Genomic DNA, 22,078 nt, shown 5'->3' on the forward strand with positions numbered 1-22,078 from the left:
CTTATACATTTTTAACATCTACACTTGTAATTAGCTTGATTTTGTTAAGTTTTCTATTTAATGATACGAGATCCATTCTTAATTAACAATAATACAATTATGTTATAACCATTATTTTACTTCACTCTTGTTTACAAAACACATCACTCTTAGCATGATTTTACTTCACTCTTGTTTACAAAAAACATCACTCTTAGTATGATTTTACTTCACTCTTGTTTACAAAAAACATCACTCTTAGCATGATTTTACTTCACTCTAGTTTACAAAACACATCACTCTTAGCATGATTTTACTTCACTCTTGTTTACAAAACACATCACTATTAGTATGATTTTACTTCACTCTTGTTTACAAAAAAACATCACTCTTAGCATGATTTTACTTCACTCTTGTTTAAAAAACACATCACTCTTAGCATGATTTTACTTCACTCTGGTTTACAAAACACATCACTCTTAGCATGATTTTACTTCACTCTTGTTTACAAAACACGTCACTATTAGTATGATTTTACTTCACTCTTGTTTACAAAAAAACATCACTCTTAGCATGATTTTACTTCACTCTTGTTTACAAAACACATCACTCTTAGCATGATTTTACTTCACTCTTGTTTAAAAAACACATCACTCTTAGCATGATTTTACTTCACTCTTGTTTAAAAAACACATCACTCTTAGCATGATTTTACTTCACTCTTGTTTACAAAACACATCACTCTTAGCATGTTTTTACTTCACTCTTGTTTACAAAACACATCACTCTTAGCATGATTTTACTTCACTCTTGTTTACAAAACACATCACTCTTAGCATGATTTTACTTCACTTTAATTTACAAAACACATCACTCTTAACATAATTTTACTTCAGTCTTGTTATATGGTCATCATCATCAGCTTCTATATATGCTTCATCTCTTCTTCCACTAAAATAATAATTGCAAGCAGTTTACAAGTATGAGATTCCCATGTTTTCTACTTGTGATCTACTTATTCAATTTTGTAAAAGCAGAAGAAACTCTAGAGACGTACATCGTCCAAATCGACCCACAAATCAACAATATTAATCAATATTCATTTTTGGCAGCCAATGTCGAGCTCCAGTCACGTCTTCTCCATCACTATAACCACGTTTTCTCTGGTTTCTTAGCAAGACTATCGGCAGCTGAAGTGAAAGTCGTGGCAAATACAGAGGCCCCCCTCCTCGCCGTCCCCAACCCCCTCCTCCGCGCCCCCTCCTCCCCCAACCTCGCCGATGTCCTCCGCTGCCACGTCCTCCTCGAATACCTCTCCCTCCCCAACCTCCGCTGCATCCCCCGCCGGCAAGCTCGTCGCCACTCTTCTCCAAACCTGATTTTGGCTATGCAATGACCATAATACCCCCGCCTTGTTATTATGGAGTAAATTTGTAATTGAGGGAACTAATTTCTCCTTAAATTCAAAAATTAATACTAGCCCTTGATTTTTTTGATCTTGTGGCTATGATTTGTTCTCTAGTTATTTGGTTAATGAGTGTTTGCCATAGATCACTACCCTATATATATATATATATATATATATAGGGTTGTGATCAATTGAGATTTTTTAGCCTAATTGAGAATTGAGATGCATTATAAGCCACTCATTTTTATTAAATGAGTGGTCCAGAATTTGCCACATGGAAAATATTTTTACATTAATTAATTGTGAAAGGGCATATTTGTAATTTCATCATATATTTTATTTAATAAATATTTTTTTTATTTTTTTAAAAAAAATATTTTTTTTTTCGATTTTTTATTTTTTTATTTATTTTTATTTTTTGTCAACTACATATACAATTCATGTCAACTACACACATGTAATGTCAACTACATATACAATTCATGTCAACTACACACATATAATGTCAACTACATATACAATTCATGTCAACTACACATATATAATGTCAATTATAAGTTGTTGACATTTGATGTGCAGAGCTATTGACATTTGATGTGCAGACTACACATCGTAGTTGACATAATGTCTCAGTAGTTGACATCGCGCGAAAATTTAAAAAAAATTTAAAAAAAATTAAAAAAAATTAAAAAAAATTAAAAAAATTAAAAAAATTAAATTTTTTTTAGTTGTTGACATTTTAATACGAGTTGTTGACATTTGATATTCTGGCTATTGAAATGAAATGACGATAATACCCCTTAGTTGACATAATCTACTTGTAGTTGACATTTCAAAATGAGTGGCTGAAAATGCATCTCAATTCTCAATTAAGCTAAAAAATCTCAACCTAACAAGACCCTATATATATATATATATATATATATATATATGATAGTGATCAAGATATAACTAATCTTAAGTGTATAACTAGAGAACAAATCTCAGCCACACATCTTAATGGAACAAATATTATTTATTTTAATAATACAAAATAGGCCAAGGGTATTTTTGGAAGGTACATTATCAAATTTAAATCAGCGATCAAATTACGTGATTTGATCCCAACGGAGAGGAGTGGGGATTCCAGTGGTCAGCTCTGCCCCAGCGGTCACAGATTAGAGAGCGGATGTGGTGGAGCGAGACGGCGTTAGCGGAGTGGACGTAGCTGTCGCAATTGAGGCACAGGGCGGCGCCGTCAGACTTGCAGTAAACCATCGCCATGAGTCGTGGCTGAAGGAGAGTATTTCGAATCTGGAGAAGGCGTTGGCTGAGGAGAGGGCTGCTAGCATGGAGGCGCAACTGAAGTCGCTGGCAGATATGGCAAAGGCAGAGCATGAGTTGAACGAATTGAGGGAGCGACTGAGCCAAGCTTCTCATCGCAGCTGGGAGCTTCAAGAACAGATCAATCGCAAGCCTAATTGTGTTATATTGTATTGTGATCTTCGTTCAATCAACACTGGAGGATGGACCTTAAATGAATTGAATTATTGCTGTTCAATTCAATGTAACATGTAAAATCGAGAAACATTGAAAGATTGGTTGTTGAGAATATATCAGTAGTTGGGTACTTGGGTTTATTGACATATTAGGTTAAACACAACATTTTGATGATAGTAATTGATAAGTATAAACCTTTCCAATGTGTTTTTGGATTATTTTGTTTTCTAGGATCAAAAATATAAATCTAATTATGGATTTTTGCTCTGCCACATGAATGAGTATAAAAATTTTTACTTCACTCTTGTTTACAAAACACATCACTCTTATTGTGATTTTACTTCACTCTTGTTTACAAAATACATCACTCTTATTGTGATTTTGTTAACAAAACACATCACTCTTATTCTGATTTTACTTCACTCTTGTTAACAAAACACATCACTCTTATTCTGATTTCACTTCACTCTTGTTTACAAAACACATCACTCTTATTCTGATTTTACTTCACCCTCGTTAACAAAACACATCACTCTTATTCTGATTTTACTTCACTCTTGTTTACAAAACACATCACTCTTAGCATGATTTTACTTCACTTTTGTTTACAAAACACATCACTATTCGAATGATTTTACTTCACTTTTGTTTACAAAACACCTCCCTCTTATTGTGATTTACTTCACTCTTGTTAACAAAACATATCACTCTTATTCTGATTTTACTTCACTCTTGTTAACAAAACACATCACTCTTATTCTGATTTTACTTCACTCTTGTTTACAAACACATCACTCTTATTCTGATTTTACTTCACTCTTGTTAACAAAACGCATCACTCTTATTCTGATTTTACTTCACTCTTGTTTACAAAACACATCACTCTTAGCATGATTTTACTTCACTCTTGTTTACAAAACACATCACTATTCGAATGATTTTACTTCACTCTTGTTTACAAAACACATCACTCTTATTGTGATTTTACTTCACTCTTGTTAACAAAACACATCACTCTTATTCTGATTTTACTTCACTCTTGTTTACAAAACACATCACTCTTATTGTGATTTTACTTCACTCTTGTTTACAAAACACATCACTTTTATTGTGATTTTACTTCACTCTTGTTTACAAAAGTGATTGTTGGAATGAATTTGATATTCCTTCTTCTTCTTGGCAGATTTTCGCTTCTTCGCACCTGGTGTTTTTTTTATGTTTTTCATGTTTTTTTATGAATAGCTAAAGTGACTTCATTTACAATATGGTTAAGCGTATCAACGATACTATTACGATATTAATTAAAAACTAATTTGTACACTGCTTTCGCAGAAACCAAAATCAAATGGATCAGCTGAAGCCAAGTCCGCTCAATTCAAGGCCGCTGACGCCGATCAGCTTCATCGAGCGAGCCGCCACCATCTACGCCAACTGCACCTCCATCTTCTACGGCTCCACCACCTACAGCTCGAACCGCCACTCAATCGCGGTGGATCTCGACGGAACGCTCCTGATCTCCCGCTCCTCCTTCCCTTACTTCATGCTCGTGGCGATCGAGGTTAGCAGCCTCCTCCGCAGCCTCATCTTCCTACTCGCCTTCCCTCTCATCGCCGTTTCTCAATGAATTTCTCAATGAATTCAATTTTGCACCTAACATGATTTTGGATTTAATTCGATCTGCAATGACAATAATACCCCTGACTTGTTATTATGGAGTAAATTTGTGATTGAGGGAGCTAATATCTCATTAAATTCAAAAATTAATATTAGCCCTTGATTTTTTTGATCTTGTAGCTATTATTTGTTCTCTAGTTATATGGTTAAGAGGTGTTTGCCATAGATCATGACCCTATATATATATATATATATATATATATATATATATATATATATATATATATATATATATATATGGGAGCGTTATTCTCCTTTTCACATCTTAGATCCTTTTTCCTTCTTAATATTACGCGTTAGATCTAAGGCATCAACGAATCAGATTGATTCTATAAAACTGGTTCCGTGTTGCATTATAGAAGGTGGTTGTATGCATTACAGGGTTATTATTGACATTTGACGGAAAAGTAACTGCCACATTTTGGTATCTGCGAATAATGCACCACATGGTCACGAGTAATGCATATAATTGACTATATAATACACAATATGTGAACTGCAATGCATACGAATAAGATGTACCATGTTATGATGTTTGGACACACGTTTCTTGTTTCCCCTAAGGGTTTAATAAGCTTAGGGGCTAGGGTATAGTACGTAGACACGTATGTAATCTTCACATGGTAACGAGTAATGGATATAATTGACTATATAATGCACAATTTGTGAACTGCAATGCATACGAACAAGATGTGATGTGTTATGATGTTTGACACACGTTTCTTGTTTCCCCTAAGGGTTTAATAAGCTTAGGGGCTAGGGTATAGTACGTACGCATTAATAACAAATTATAAAACGATACGAATAATTCACCAAATTGTCACGAGTAATGGATGTTATTAACTATATAATGCACAATATGTGAACTGCAATGCATACGAATAAGATGTACCATGTTATGATGTTTGACACACGTTTCTTGTTTCCCTAAGGGTTTAATAAGCTTAGGGGCTAGGGTATAGTACGTAGACATTACTAACAAATTGTTGTTATTGGAATATACGTATGTGCATTATTTGGTTTAGGTAGTGCATTATGTAGCTGTTAATTGTCATTATCTCAGTATATTATGCATTATTAGAGGTATTGTGTATATGGGTTAATCAACGGATTGAAGATTACATACGTGTATTTAGTAATGTCTACGTACTATACCCTAGCCCCTAAGCTTATTAAACCCTTAGGGGAAACAAGAAACGTGTGTCAAACATCATAACATGGTACATCTTATTCGTATGCATTGCAGTTCACATATTGTGCATTATATAGTTAATAACATCCATTACTCGTGACAATTTGGTGAATTATTCGTATCGTTTTATAATTTGTTATTAATGCGTACGTACTATACCCTAGCCCCTAAGCTTATTAAACCCTTAGGGGAAACAAGAAGCGTGTGTCAAACATAATAACACAGCACATCTTGTTCGTATGCATTGCAGTTCACAAATTGTGCATTATATAGTCAATTATATGCATTACTCGTTACCATGTGAAGATTACATACATGTCTACGTACTATACCCTAGCCCCTAAGCTTATTAAACCCTTAGGGGAAACAAGAAACGTGTGTCAAACATCATAACACAGCACATCTTGTTCGTATGCATTGCAGTTCACATATTGTGCATTATATAGGCAATTATATGCATTACTCGTGACCATGTGGTGCATTATTCGTAGCGGTTTCCAGCCTAGATTAGATTACTATTGTACCCTCATAATGCACAAAATAGGACAAATAATGCAACACGGGATTAATTACCCAATGTTGATCTTGACCGTCCATTTCTCTAATCTAATGGCTGATATTAAGAAGAAACAGGGAGGAAATATAGGAAAAGGAAATGAATACATCCCTATATATATATATATATATATAGGGTTGTGATCAATTGAGATTTTTTAGCCTAATTGAGAATTGAGATGCATTATAAGCCACTCATTTTTATTAAATGAGTGGTCCAGAATTTGCCACATGGAAAATATTTTTACATTAATTAATTGTGAAAGGGCATATTTGTAATTTCATCATATATTTTATTTAATAAATATTTTTTTATTTTTTTTAAAAAAATTATTTTTTTTTCGATTTTTTATTTTTTTTTATTTTTTGTCAACTACATATACAATTCATGTCAACTACACACATGTAATGTCAACTACATATACAATTCATGTCAACTACACACATATAATGTCAACTACATATACAATTCATGTCAACTACACATATATAATGTCAATTATAAGCTGTTGACATTTGATGTGCAGAGCTATTGACATTTGATGTGCAGACTACACATCGTAGTTGACATAATGTCTCAGTAGTTGACATCGCGCGAAAATTTAAAAAAAATTAAAAAAAATTAAAAAAAATTAAAAAAATTAAAAAAATTAAATTTTTTTTAGTTGTTGACATTTTAATACGAGTTGTTGACATTTGATATTCTGGCTATTGAAATGAAATGACGATAATACCCCTTAGTTGACATAATCTACTTGCAGTTGACATTTCAAAATGAGTGGCTGAAAATGCATCTCAATTCTCAATTAAGCTAAAAAATCTCAACCTAACAAGACCATATATATATATATATAGGTTAGTGATCAAGATATAACTAATCTTAAGTGTATAACTAGAGAACAAATCTCAACCACACATCTTAATGGAACAAATATTATTTATTTTAATAATATAAAATAGGCCAAGGGTATTTTTGGAACTTACAATATGAAAATATAAAATAGGATCATGAACATTGTCGGATCCTCCACCTCCTGCTACGTCACCACCGGCACCTTCTCCAGATCCGCCGTCAACCACAACACCGGCTGCAAAACCGCTCTCTTCAACGTATTATATTGATAAAATAGTTAAATTTACGCTACAGTCACCAAACGAAACACATTGGTTAACACGGCACCGTTACACAAAAGCCAGCGACACCTCGCCGGAGAAACCCTCACTTATCGCCACCACCGCCGCTAAGGCCTTCGATCATAAGCAGAACTAAGCTCGAGAGATTTCCTCGATCATCAGGACCCTAGGACTTCTGCAATTCAATTCATGGGTTTATATAATTTCTGGAATGCTGATTAATTAGAGGAATTGAAGCCTTATGCTTAGATTTGTAATCAACTTTGGTCATTTGAATGGATGTCTCATGGATTCTGATTTTACAGTTGTACATTTAAGTTTGTTGCGTTACGAATTATACTTAAATTCTTGTTGTTTATATTGTCATAATTGAATAATTGTGTCTTGGAGCTGGACATATGTTGAAAATTTGTAACACAATGGAGGTCAAGTAAGGTTGAGAAAAAGTCTGTTTTTGATATCTTTCTTCATTTATAATGCAACGTATATACCCTAAGATAGTCAAATTTCTAGCATCATCTCGTAAACGTACAATTTGAAAGATCATATTTATAAAACACATTACTCTTAGCATGGTTTTACTTCACTCTTGTTTACAAAACACATCACTCTTAACTTGAATTAAAACATGCTTTAGCACATAAAATCCCTAAAACATGCTTACTACGGAATTAGCCAATTTACCTTGTTGATTCAATCAATAATCGATGATGGCTTGCTCCGTCTCCACGTGAAGATCTTCAATACAAGACCTCGGATCTTCTAACTGGTGTCCCGGACTATACGCTGATATTTGTGTGGGCAAATCTCACCAACATACTAGGACTCGAATAATGGAAGACATAACTCAACTCACGGAGGAGGCACAAATTTCGAGCTCTCTCTTTAGAGGGGGACAAAAATTTTGATAATATATTGTTATATTTTCTGTCTCCTTTATTCTCCTATTTATATAAGTCACATATTGGGCCCAGTCAGGGATCTAAGGAAGAATTTGGAACAGGCCTCACCCAATTAGCTTTTTACTAATTAAATTGAACCCACAATTTAATATAAGCTTATATTGGAATATTACGAGCAGCCACTACAGAAGTAATATTGCACTGCCTTCCAAATCCGAAATTATAAGTATTCCGGGTTTCCTTTAATTGCATTTGATTCATTTCCCGCGCTTAAGATGGAAACATCCATTAATTAATTAATGTCTGCTATAGACTTAATTAATTAACATATTTCGAATTCCAAGAGTGGACTTAGCAAGAAACTCTTATTTATTATTAATAGAGTAATCAAACTCCAACTAGCTAGGTTCCGAATAATAAAACCTTGTTTCGAGCTCCTCTTGTGGATGTTATCAAACGAGACTCTCCTCGCGCACGTTTCAACATAATAGCAATCCTAGCACCTCTAGATAATGATCACCACTACCCAATATACCTGGATCGTTGGGTTACGAAAAACCCGCACCTTTGGTAAGTCAAAGTAATGATTTTACTTCACTCTTGTTTACAAAACACATCACTCTTACTATGATTTTACTTCACTCTTAGCGAGATTTTACTTCACCCTTGTTTACAAAACACATCACTCTTAGCATGATTTTACTTCACTCTTGTTTGCAAAACACATCACTCTTAGCATGATTTTACTTCACTCTTGTTTACAAAACACATCACTCTTATCATGATTTTACTTCACTCTTGTTTACAAAGCACATCACTCTTAGCATGATTTTACTTCACTCTTGTTTACAAAACACATCACTCTTAGCATGATTTTACTTCACTTTTGTTTACAAAACACATCACTCTTAGCACGAATTTACTTCACTCTTATTTACAAAACACATCACTCTTGTTTACATAACACAATGAGAGCAACAGTCATCAAAACATTCACTTCCATCCACTCTATCTCATACGTCCTCCAGTACCTCGCACATCCTCCACAACATCCCTTCATTTAGCTGAATTCACCACCTTTCGGCCACCTCTCCAGTACACCAACAATGGATGTGTATCAATTGGCTGCCCCTCGGAAGCAGTCTTGTCCTCCAAGGCTGAAATGAAATTGTTCCCGCATGTTGATTTCATCCATCCAAGACAAATTCTCCTGCGCCAATCCAGTGCACTTGATCTTACGGAACCTCCTCCCCTTCATGATGCACAATCTTATAGGCTACAGCGGCTTCTAGCAAGAATGGAGAATTCCAACGGCACAAAACTCTTGGGAGAAGGAAAATCCCAATGAGGAAAATCGAGAATAAATCAAGCCTGCAAGTCGCCTGCACCAAGCGCCACGGCGGGCTCTTCCGCAAAGCCACCAAACTCTCCATCCTCTGCGGTGCGGAAGTCGCGATTCTGGTGCAGTCCTAGGCGCAGAAGCTCTACGCTTTCAGCCACCCTGCTCTGATCGACCGCATCGATCCGATCTCCTGCCGCCGCTGCGACGACGGCGGGTACAAGGCGGCGATGAAGATGGAGAAGAGGAGAAGATGAGATGAATTCAATTTGCCGACGTAACCTAATTTTGGCTATGCAATGACCATTATACCCCTGCCTTGTTATTGTGGAGTAAACTTGTGATTGGGGGAACTAATTCCTCTTTAAATTAGAAAATTACATGTATTAATACTAGCCCTTGATTTTCTTGATCTTGTGGCTGTGATTTGTTCTCTAGTTATTTGGTTAAGGGGTGTTTGCCATAGATCACTACCCTATATATATATATATATATATATATATATATATATATATATATATATATATATATATATATGTTCATGATCAATTGAGATTTTTTAGGCTAATTGAGAAATGAGATGAAACATCAGCCACTCATTTTTATTAAATGAGTGGTCCAGATTTTGCCACACAAAAAATATTTTTAGATTAATTTATTATGAAAGGGCAGAAGGGTAATTTCATATTTTAATTAGGGGATTCTGGTGAGGGTGCTAGTGTATGTCGGCTTCGTGATGTCGGCTTCGACAATGGTGGCTTCCAGCGCTTTCAGCGCGCTCCCGATCTCTGCGAAGAGCTCCGGCCGATCGACGCCTTGATCTGCTCCGATCCGTCTTCAATCTGATCGATGATCACCTCGTCGATCTCGCTCGGCACGCCGCTGCTGATTTTGCTCGCCTCCTTCGTCCTCTGCCGCTGCTCCTTCACGTGATCCACCACGTGCCCCAATAGCGCCGCCTTGTCCATCTACGTTGATCAGAATCGGTCAATTTAGTGAGAATTTTTATTCGATTTTAATTTGATTTTGATTTTGATTTTGATTTGATTAGAGAGAGGGGGAAAAATACCTTTTCGAATTTGGGGATGAGTTTGCGGAGAGTGGAGAGCTGAGCGTTGATTCTGTCTCTGCGGCGTTTCTCGACTTCGCTATGGCTTCTGGAGGCGGAAGTGGAGGCGGGAGGGAGGAGCCACAGCGGTTCGTCGGTGTGATTGAGGATTGGCCAGTAGCAATTTTCCATTGACACGCTTCAAATCGTTGCTAGAGATCGTCTCCGATGAGATCTGCAACAAGGCGAGCTCGTGCGCGCTGAAGCTGCTGATGCAGATGCTGGAGGCGTCGAAGAAGTCGAGGCTGAAGGCGATCAAGGCCGGTGCGATCTGCATGTTGGTGGAACTGCGACCAGAATCGAGCAGATCTAAATGCGAGAGGATTATGCAATTGATCAATTTTGCTTTTGTTACAGTGTTTGTCAGTTGTTGACATTTGATATATAAGCTGGTGACACTATGATAACTATGGTGCATATCGTGTCAACGGCACATACATGTCATGTCAACTACGGTACATATCGTGTCAACTATACATACAAGCCATGTCAACTATGTTACAAGCCATGTCAACTACACGTACAACCATGTCAACTGCACATAGAAACCATGTCAACAACAATTATAAGTCATGTCAACTAGACATACAAGCCATGTCAACAATCCGACACATTAAAACACAAAATGACACTTATACCCCCGTGTTGACATAATGTGATAGCTGTTGACATTTAGTTAATCTTGTGGATTAGTGGCTGATATTGCATCTCATTTCTCAATTTAGCTAAATAATCTCAACCTAACAGGACCATGTATATATATATATATATATATATATATATATATATATATATAGGGTATTCATCTATCAAAAAACGCCCTTAAGTACAAAAATACAGACCAAATCTGAAACGTAGGATCTGATTATGGGCGGCCACGATTTAGTCTTGACAACCATATTGTTAGGTCATAATAAGAATGAATTGAGGCATAAAAGGGTAAAATGGGCACCAAAAAAATAAAAACAAACGTTCCGTTTTTTCTTCGCGGAAATCATGGGAGCATTACTCCACACGCCAGTAGCCTGATTGTTCAGTTCCCGCCTATTCAATTCGTCTCTCCCCCAACATATCTACCTCACCCCAAAAAATCCTAATCACTAAATCACACAACTCTTCTGGAAATTCTGAATAGGCACAACAATTAAAAACTCCAACCACTCTTTGTTCGAGCGAAGATTCGTCAGATACTTCACCTATGTTATTATGACTTCGGTTGGCGCATATTATGACCCAACAGTGATCATTTAAATATTTATATTATACGCGTAAGACGAATTAAATGCTTATTATGACCAAACTTATCTATATGTTATTATGACTTAGATTAGCACATATTTTGACCCTGAATTGTGCATATAAATATTTATATTATAAACATATGACGTATTAAATACTTATTATGACCAAACATATCTATATGTTATTATAACGTTGATTAGCGTATAGTTGGTATGTATTTAATGGTTAAATTATGTATATTATAAACGTATTACTAATTAAATGCTTGTTATGACCAAACTTAGCTATATGTTATTATGACTTCGGTTGTAGCAGTATTATGACCCAACAGTGATCAATTAAATATTTATATTATAAGCGTAAGACGAATTAAATGCTTATTATGACCAAACTTATGTATATGTTATTATGACTTCGATTAGCGCATATTTTGACCCTGAAGTGTTCATTTAAATGATTATATTATAATCATATGACGTATTAAATGCTTAGTATGACCAAACTAAGCAGAACTACATTAATTGGAATAGGGTATGCAAATTCGACGAAAGATTGAAGGAGAAGAAATTATGGGCTAATAAACTACGATAAAGAGCAGTTAGTGGAGAGATGACAGAGCAAAATTATAGGAAATACTATAACTAACGACATACTATAATTTACTTAATTAACCTTTTTAGATTATAAATAATTAAAATAATAATATGTTCCCATTAAAATCTGGCCGTTAATTAATCTAATCTAAAGATTAGATTGTCTAATCCAATGGACATAAAACCGTCTGCAATTCTTGGTTTAAGGCCATTTTTGTTTTGATCAAATGCCTATATATATATATATATATATATATATATATATATATATATATATATATATATAAGTGCTCTTGATTCCTTATCCATTAAAGAGATCAAATAGAAGGCTTGAGGTCAAGGAGAGGATAAACATCAATAGCAGCTTAAGGGGAAACATCAAATAGTGGATCCAACCCTACATCAAATTAATAAGCATGGATAGAGGTTGGTGATCTATCTCCACTTCATAGTATAAATGTTATGGTTGAATTAATTCAAATCTAGAATTAGATTTCATTATCGAAATCGGTAAAGCATCGAAAGATGGCTAGCAGTTTGTATTTTTGTTTTATGCCTGACAGTCGATGCTTGTTTTCTTCCATCCTGTCAAATTTGGGATAACATTCTCTTTAGGAAATATGCTTGCTCTTGGAAGGTCCGAGAATACTATGAGCCACCTCTTTACATTTTGGCATTGGCAATCGCATGCTTTTGTTATGATCTCATCTTTTATACTGTTGCCGACTTGCCGTAGTGTATCGTTAGGCATTGTGTTTCTGTATGCCTTGATTTATACAAGAGAGTTCCTTTTAAGAAATTTGTATGGCAAAGATGATACGGAGATGAATTGATATTAGACCATTTCTAGTTTCTAATTTCATGGACGATCAACTGCATTTCATTCATTTCTGGTTCTGCTCCAAGATATATGCTGTAGCTCTTTCCTACGTAGTTATTAATTGTCCTGCTTAACTAATATACACAACGCATTCTAGCCTACTTTCTTTGATTTTTGTAATCATTGGAGGACTATAAAGTTTTGACACATGAGATTGACATTTCTCTGTCTTTTTTGTTCTCATTCCATGCTTGCGCTTGATCATATAATATCCACTTGTGTCACAGTTTCTGATTCCATTAAACTTTCTATGGTCATTTTCAAGTCCATCAGAAGTAAATTTTAAATGCTAACTTTGATGTTTTTGGTGGCAGCACAGCATTTCTTATTGGCCCTAAAAGACAAGTTACAATGATGTTTGACCCAGTCCGCATATATGCTACAGCAATATATATTGCTAGCATCATAATTGCTCTTTTTTGTGCTGTATATGTGAGTTTCTTAAATAGTTGTTTTTATGCCATCAATTTGTAAGGTCACTAATCTTTCCTTCTCCTTATTATGCCTAAGAGTTTCTCATATAAATGTCACAGGTCCGGAACAAGTTATTGACACTTCAAGCAATTGTTCTAGAGTTTGGTGCTCTTATTTGGTATGTCTGACGTATTTGTAAAATTTGTAGTTTGGTGTTCCATTTTTTATCAATGTTATTCTGGTCGTATAATGATCTCCTTCCTTGTTTTCCGCTTAATTGAAATACAAAGTTAATCTTTAATCACTTTTTCCAGCACAGCTGAAGAATCCATACAAATTTGCATTTATGCATCCAGCAGAAAACTGAATATTCTTTTAGTGTAATAGTAATCATGAACAAACATTTACTATCATCATTGACTTAAAACCATGCCAAATTATTTGAAGAAAACAAAGTAAAGGAGTATAAAATCAAGCTTAACATATTCTGTAATTAAGATAGCAACAGAATATGTTTGAAGAAGATTATTTTGAGGTGCGAATGAAGTGAAGTATTTATCTAGGAAGGAATGATATAAAAGTCACTGCACAAAACTGAGTTGGATTTTGCTTTACTTTGAAGTTCTAAAAGTTGGAACATTTTCTTATGTACATGTTATTACAGTTGAATAGCATTTGTATTAGTGTACATTGCTCTCTCATCGAATTTTGGCTCCATGTGTTGATTGTTAATCCCGTCGAAAGTATCATACAAACTGCAGCTGTCGAAAGTATCATACAAACTGCAGCTGTGATGAATTGATCCGAGGGAGCATTAGCAATATTACTTTACTGAGTAGAGAGCAAACTAGGTATCCAGGGATACCTCATTCATTGTTCTGTGCTGCACGATTTTCTTGAGGATTTTCTTGCTGCGGAGGTTCTGCATAAACTTGACCTTGATCTCTGAAGTCTCGAAATATGGACAAGAAAGAGTTGAGGCTCTCTGATGAAGCTCCCCCAAGGATCCACAACAACAGTGAACTAAAAGAACTCATGGCCCCAGGATTCCCTCCACCCTCTGGCTGACGAAGGACAGGTTGTTCGCCAAGATTCAGAGGATTGCCTAACCTATTAGGGGGCTGTTCCTCAGGACCAGCAGGAGCATTTCTTGGCGTTCCGCCACCTCGAGGTACAGGTCCAGAGGCCATATCTGAATTTACAGCTCCAGGGTTCCTTGTGTTTAATCTTGTGATGCGTAGCGTTGATGCCAGAATAGTAGAGGATGTGATATGAAAATCTGGATGTTGCTGAAAATGTGAACGACGATTTTGCATAAACCTCTGCAAAGCAGGAACCTGCCAGGATATTCTATTAGGAATCAATCCCTAAGTGACTAACTAATGGGAGGACATGAAGAATAATAGCATCGTCACATTGTTTTCCCTCAATCTCGCAACTCTGATTCTTCCTTCCAAGATACTGCATTATAACTTACAAACATATAGTGTTTGAAGCATGTACCTCAAATCTATTCCAGAAATAGAGGACAAGGTGCTGCATAAATGCTGCAGATGTTGAGAGAGCTAAATAAGAAAACCCTGCATGCACAAAATTGGCATGTCAAAGAATAAAGACTTGGATAATATGATCATCTGATGCTGAGGTACTTGAATATTACCATATGTATAGGAGAAAAAGTATATGTGAAACACTAAAAAGTAGAGCAAAAAGAACCGAGGAAAGAACTTCATTGATATAGGTGTACGGACACTGCAAGCAATACAAGAAACAACGGTGTCAGTAAAAAGAACGCTCAAGAATTGGTTGCACATAGAATCATAGACCAAAATTTTAGGTCTAAGTACTTTATATCTGCATTTATACCAATCATCGTATAGAAATTATCAGGGAAGGCCTGATTATTGTGTTATCAGGCTTTAACGCTGTGGATCACACATGATAGTCTACTACAACCCTACACATACGGATAGTAGAAATATTGGCATGGGGTGGCTTTCCTTAGTTAGAAGTCAGACATCTTATCCACAAGGTTAGGCAAATTAAAGGCAACAAAAGCCATTCAGCTGTTAAATATCATTCAAAATGTTCGGTTTTATATATAATAGATATACTGTTAATATTTTAATAACAAACTGCTTCTCTTGATTTTTTCATACTTTTGTTGTTAGGTAGAACTAGAAGCTAAGGAAAGGGAACCACCTGATAAGCGTGAAGAGTTCACAGATCCAGACAAGAATCAAGACCATAAAAGCCAAAAGCTGATCATCATAAAACTCAAATAGAAAAAATAGTATTCCAATCATTATCTGGATGCAAAATAAGAAGACGTGTCAGTTCATTTATAACGGAGTACAAGGAGCAAAAGATCACTAAAAGTAGTTGCATGCTTACCGGTACAAAAACAAGCGATTCTATTACATGCACAAAAATCAGTTGAAAGGTTGGAAGCCTGTGCCGAGCATGATGCTGGAGCTGCACTGAAATATGGATACAGATATGGAAAGTAAAGACAATATAGATATAGAGGGGAGAAAAAAGAAACATTATGATCCAGCAATCAAGTCAAAATCAAATACTCCATATATTCAAAACAACAAGTTGTGTCACTCTATATCTTCAACCATGGAATGGAACTTTTGTGGTGACAGCATAATGTAAGACTCAAGTTGACTTAATCAATAATGTTTTTCTTTGATGAAAGTCTTGCATGGCATAATGAAAGATGAGGACGATCATTTAAATAATACTAGCTCATTTGTCAAAACAAACCTGTAAACTTCAGCATACGCGTTTGCGTCTCTCTCAATGTAAATGAAACTGACATTGTGGTAGTGAAGAAAACAAATAGTGACATCATTAATACACCGCACTTGGTCACAAGATAGTCTGCAAAGGATAGCAGAAGAAGAGCATATCATGTTTTATTATCATGTGACATTTAATTTTTAAAAGACAGCTTAGATATGTCTGAATCTAGTGAGGAATGGTAAAACATTAACCTCCGAATTTTGCAGAACTTTCAGGCTGCTCATGAGCATAGGTAAGGTTATAGAACTCCTTTGTTTGGTAATTGTAAAGGTAACCTGCCCAAATTGCAAAACATCTAGTATAATGGAAGGAAACACATACTAATAGTACTCTAGGCTAGCTATGCCTTACTTGATTAAGATAGCAAAATCATATTAAGTATGAAACAAGTATATTAAAGGTTACGAGTAATAAATTTAAACCATAAATTGGTTGATTTGACAAAACCCATTAACTCAGAGACAGTTATGTGGCAGAAGAGCAGTGCAAGAATCAAGTACGAGATGGCAGTTTGTTATGCAATAATCAGTGTGGTTTCATGAAAGAGCAAAAAACCATGAAATTTTCAAGCTTGAACAATAACTAAGAGCACAGGAACTTGATACCTTGGCCAGGTGAATTCAATAAACTATTCATCAAAATAGTGTCATATCCTACTACCCTGTTTATCAACAACTGCTGCCACCTGAACAAAACCACCATATCAATTTAATGTTAGTAGCTAGAAACATAATAGGTTAGTTGTCTTAATGAGCTAATGGCACAATTATCTGCAGTACTTTATTTTCAAGTAAATAAATTTTACTGGAAGCAGAATACATATATCAAGTTAACTGGCTATCTAGTACTCCAATTCATGTATTGTGAACTGTGAACAGCTTAGGTAGAAAGGTCTGCATGTCAATTTATTCGTTTTGAAATTTGAATTCTAGTTTAATGTCAAATGTGCTCTATACATGTACTAAGTGAGTAGTAAGCTACTACTATCACATTGCTAAAATCATGCAGATATGCCTAATTCAAAGAATCATACAACTCCCCACGGCTAGCCCAGTAAAAGTGTCAATGAATATCTGAGTGAAAGGGACTGTCTAGTAACAGCATAAGCCATAGCCTCATTTTATATAACGAGAAAAGATAACCTATTCTATGTACAACGTAGATAAAAGACTTTGACACCTTAGCTCAAACTATGCAAAAAAAGAAAATATCAATTAAACGAGCAGTCTTTTCATTTAAAATGCACGAAAAAGAAAAACTGTATTACCGATTGCCAAAGCAATTATGTCGAGCTGAAATACTGATATTGACTGTATGAATTCCATGCCTTGATCTAGCTTCTTCAGGCAACAAAAAATAACCCTACACAAGAAGGCATTACGTAAAAAAAGCCGACAATGAGAGAGAAGGGTAAATGAGGCTCTGCCTCCTGGAGGGTAAATCTTAAAAATTTCCAGAAGCAAAATGTAAATTACCAATATTATTCACCACAACAGGGAATAGCTCGATGCAGAAAAGTAAACAAGAAAATCAAATGAACTTATAAATAAACCTTTTCCATGGTATACAAATAAGCTGGTTCAAATGCCTTGCTTCTCTTCTCTAGAAACTGCACTGAGATATTAATAAAAAGTACAATAAGGTTGCATGAGATGAATGGTTTCTTATACTCTGACAATGTCTACAAGCAAGGGCGGAGCCAGGATTTGACGAGAGGAGGGGCAAAAATGTATTTATAATCAAATTTTGTTGTAATGAGAAGGGGCATTTAAAAGAGGATTTAAAATAAATTTTTAAATTTGAAGAAAAATATCATGGGTATAAATTTTTGAGGAGGGGCAAATGCCCCACCAATCCTCCAAGTAGATCCGCCCATGTCTACAAGGCAGCACTCTCAGAATGTCAACCAAAGTTTAGGAAAACTTTGAAACAAAAGCATGCTAGGATTTAAGATAATCTAACATATTACAAATTAGGTTACATAGAGAAGTGATATCGAATTCCATGGGATTGCAAAACAAAGAGCTAAAATCTCATTATTCGAAGTTGAATGGACTGGAATCATGCATTAAATGTCACCAAAAATCTAGTAAATATATGAGCAGTGAAAGCATCTACCTGCATAGGAGTTGAACCTGTCCAAATGTAAGATCTTTAGCCACTTGGGAATATCAAAATTCAAATTAATACCAGCAATGTCCTGCATGGATGTGCGGCTACGGTTAATTAGAGCTGTTTTGCAAAGTATGTCTGCTGCATTAAATAATCTCTCATAGAAAAGATGTATATGGATTCCTGACATCATTGGTAACCAATTCACAGAAAGGGAAAGGAAGAAATATATCATCATAATCTGACCCATAAACCTCCAAGAGTTCGCCTTGCTAATCTGAGAAAGAAAGACAAACGGCCATGCCACTTTCTACCAATATGAAATATAGCAGCCCTAAGAGATTCTTTTGGCGAAACGAAAAACTTATTCCGAGGCACATCTTTACTGACTTTCACTATCACATCATCAGATGGTGGTTTAAACCTTTCACTGCTGATAGAAATTTCTCTTTGGGATTCTAAAACATCATTGTCAGTCTTCCAAAATTGTAGTCGAGATTTCACCATCTTTGCATCAGAGCTTATCCAGCTCAACCACGAATCTGCGGCCAAATGAGGTGAACCGTCACCATCCACATTGGTGGGTTCTTCACTTTCAGCGCCAGTTTCTTTAACACAGGCGTCTATCTCGTGATTAATGGGCTCATTATGTGACCACAGGCCAGCGCTGGTGATCTGAAAGAGAGCAAGTAAAACTGAGAAGCCGTTATAATCAGTTGAACAAGAAAGTTTTACACGTTGCACAAAGACTTTTGGAGAAGAGCATGATTTCGATTAAAAAAAAGAAGGATCATTTCATACCTTAATCTGAATAAGCTGGGCATCAGACATATTGGCACTAGGGAACTCACTGGAACAGCCAGGCTGCAGCATTCAATCATAATAATACAGTGAAATTTCCATCATAATAGAGTAGTATTAAAAGGGGTAACGATGCAAACATGGAACTGAAACGATGAAGCCCACCTGTAACACTAAATAATTTGATAAAGAAACAACACCAAACCACAATTTTAGTGGAACTAGAAAAGAAGATGAAGAGAGAGATAAAAGTGGAAACCTGCTGAACATAATTGGCGTGCATAACAACGAGGATAGAGAAGAGGGTAATTGCCAATAAGAGGAAAAAGTACTCGAGCTTAGCTCTGATATTGGGAGTGAGCATCTCAGAAAAGCGCTCCTGCACCCGAATAAAGGTCTGCTCTGGATCCATTTCCAATTGCCGGAGGAGGAAGACGAAGATCAATTATCCGGCGAATTTCTCATCTGCAGCTTCCATTGGTAGGGATTTTGATTTTTGTCAGACCTTTAGCCGCCTAACATTTTATTTTATTGTCTCACGTGTCGGAGTAAGAGTGTCACAATGGTAACCCTCGAAGGCCACTAAATATGGTCTGGCCATCATTCATGGCTCTCATGTAACCCTCCGCAATGGTATAGTAACAAAATTAATAAAATTAACAAGGGCCACCAAATGTGGCCCTCTATAAAAAAAAATTAATTTATTTTCTTTTTTTAATGTTATTTTTAATTTAACTATATTAAATTTTATTAGACTTTAAATTTATGATATTTATAAATTTAATTAAAATAAAATAATTTGGATTGTAAATAAAAAAATTCACAACATAAAACCAAAATGTAACAAGAACTTCGTTGTATTATATTAAAATAGGAAAATTATACAACGAAAGTTTTCTAATTTAAAAACAACAACCCGAAAATGGAACCGCCTCAGCCGCCGCCTCCGCCGCATCTTCCGCCTCGTCGGCTTCACGTTGCACCGCTGCAACAAGGTTTTAGAACTCCAGGTCTACCGCTTGTTGGAATTGTTCGTCGTTGGAATCCATAGTTGCAAGGTTGAATTGAAATTGGAAGGAAATATTGGAAAGATTGGAGGAAAATGGAAGTAAAATGGAGTTGAAAAAATGGAATGGAAGTGTAGTATTTTATAAATAATTTTCGAAATTTAAAAAAAAAAATTAAATTCCGCGGCCCAGCCGCGAATGGCGGCCCGCTGCAGTGGAGGGTCGCGGCTCGCCCTCTGCTCTCGGCCCTGCGCCCCGGCTCTTGGCTCTCTGCAATGGGCCGCGCACAGAGCCGCGGGCCGCGGCTCCCCCATTGTGGACACTCTAAATATGCTAGTACTATAAAAAAATATAAAATACTATGCGTTAAATATTAGAGCATCAGCATAGGTGCGGAGGAGGACGGCGTGAGTGCCGCTGACATGACACTCCCCTGTCCGCCGTTGTGCTCTTGCCGCTGGCACGGCCCTGCTCGATACATCGAGCACGTTCGTGCCACGGAGCAGGCTGACGTGGCTCGACGGGATTTTCAATTTTTTAAAATTCGAATTTAATTAAAAAAATATATTTTAACTAAAAAAAATATTTTCACGCTTCCCAATAAATTATATCTGTTTTCTCCCCACTTTTAATTTATTTTTCAAATTTTTCCCCAAAATTCACATTTTCATCTATAAATAGTCTACTTTCACAAAAAAAAATTCCGCCAATCTATACGATTCTCATCTAAATTCTCTTATCAATTCTCAATCTTTCACTCTTACAAAAAAAATGTCCGGCTCCGACGATCACCCATTAGACTCCCGCTGTTGGAACCACAAATGGTTCGGCTCACAACCATTCCCTAATCCGGAAACGCAATTCTCGACCCCTCCTCAAACCCAAGGTTCTCAAGTTCCGGGTGGCTACCGGCCTTACCCAGTGGATGACCAAGATGCCCCCGATGGGCGATACGGATGGGCACCCGAACCCGGATCGGGAGGGAGCTGCGGCTCTCAAACTCCTCCTACTCCTCGTGGTGTCCGCACCCCGTACACTCCGCGCGGAGATAGATCAGTTATTCAAAGTCTATTTGATTATCTCAAAAGATCCGGAGGTTGACACGAACCAAAGCGGGGATAGGTTTTAGTGGCGCTTCTCTCGCTGATACATTGAAAATCGTCCGGATGGAACCATCGAGCGCAATGAGAGTAAGGTGCGCAATGCCATCTTTAGAGCCAACGAAGAAATCCAAAAGTTTCAGGGGTATTACCACCAGGAAGAGCGGTCGGCGGGGAGCTGTAGGAGCGAACTCGACATCATCAGTGCCGCGTTGGCGACCTACCAATCCCAACATTACAAACCGTTCAAGTACCTCAGCGCTTGACAGAAGGTGCGCCATCATTTGAAGTACAAGGGATGCGTATCATCCTCCTTCAGTTCCTCCAGCAAACGGTCGAAGTCGGTAT

General features: G+C 36.3%; 1 protein-coding gene and 1 pseudogene across 2 annotated transcripts; one reads left to right on the plus strand and one right to left on the minus strand.

Annotated features, from left to right (window-relative positions):
- The window catches only part of LOC121766800, a 50,083-nt pseudogene extending 35,800 nt beyond the window's left edge, over positions 1 to 14,283 (plus strand).
- A 186-nt stretch (positions 14,284 to 14,469) lies between these two features.
- On the minus strand, positions 14,470 to 20,172 carry LOC121768469 (membralin-like protein At1g60995). 2 transcript variants are annotated; one of them, XM_042164993.1, is made up of 15 exons: positions 19,883 to 20,172; positions 19,624 to 19,686; positions 19,069 to 19,497; positions 18,829 to 18,910; positions 18,263 to 18,324; positions 17,978 to 18,072; positions 17,316 to 17,395; positions 16,902 to 16,985; positions 16,672 to 16,788; positions 16,294 to 16,379; positions 16,102 to 16,208; positions 15,560 to 15,651; positions 15,403 to 15,479; positions 14,765 to 15,236; positions 14,470 to 14,687 (listed from the first exon to the last, which is right to left on the minus strand). In XM_042164993.1, the coding sequence occupies exons 1-14, from the start codon at positions 20,033 to 20,035 to the stop codon at positions 14,766 to 14,768; spliced, it is 1,998 nt and encodes a 665-aa protein (XP_042020927.1). In that variant the 5' UTR covers positions 20,036 to 20,172; the 3' UTR covers positions 14,470 to 14,687; position 14,765. The 2 variants fall into 2 exon arrangements, with proteins under 2 accessions (XP_042020927.1, XP_042020928.1); XM_042164994.1 differs by having other exon boundaries at positions 14,470 to 15,236; positions 19,069 to 19,517; positions 19,883 to 19,942.
- Between the last annotated feature and the right edge of the window lie 1,906 nt (positions 20,173 to 22,078).

Source organism: Salvia splendens, chromosome 15 (assembly GCF_004379255.2).
Source record: "Salvia splendens isolate huo1 chromosome 15, SspV2, whole genome shotgun sequence".
Lineage (NCBI taxonomy): Eukaryota > Viridiplantae > Streptophyta > Magnoliopsida > Lamiales > Lamiaceae > Salvia > Salvia splendens.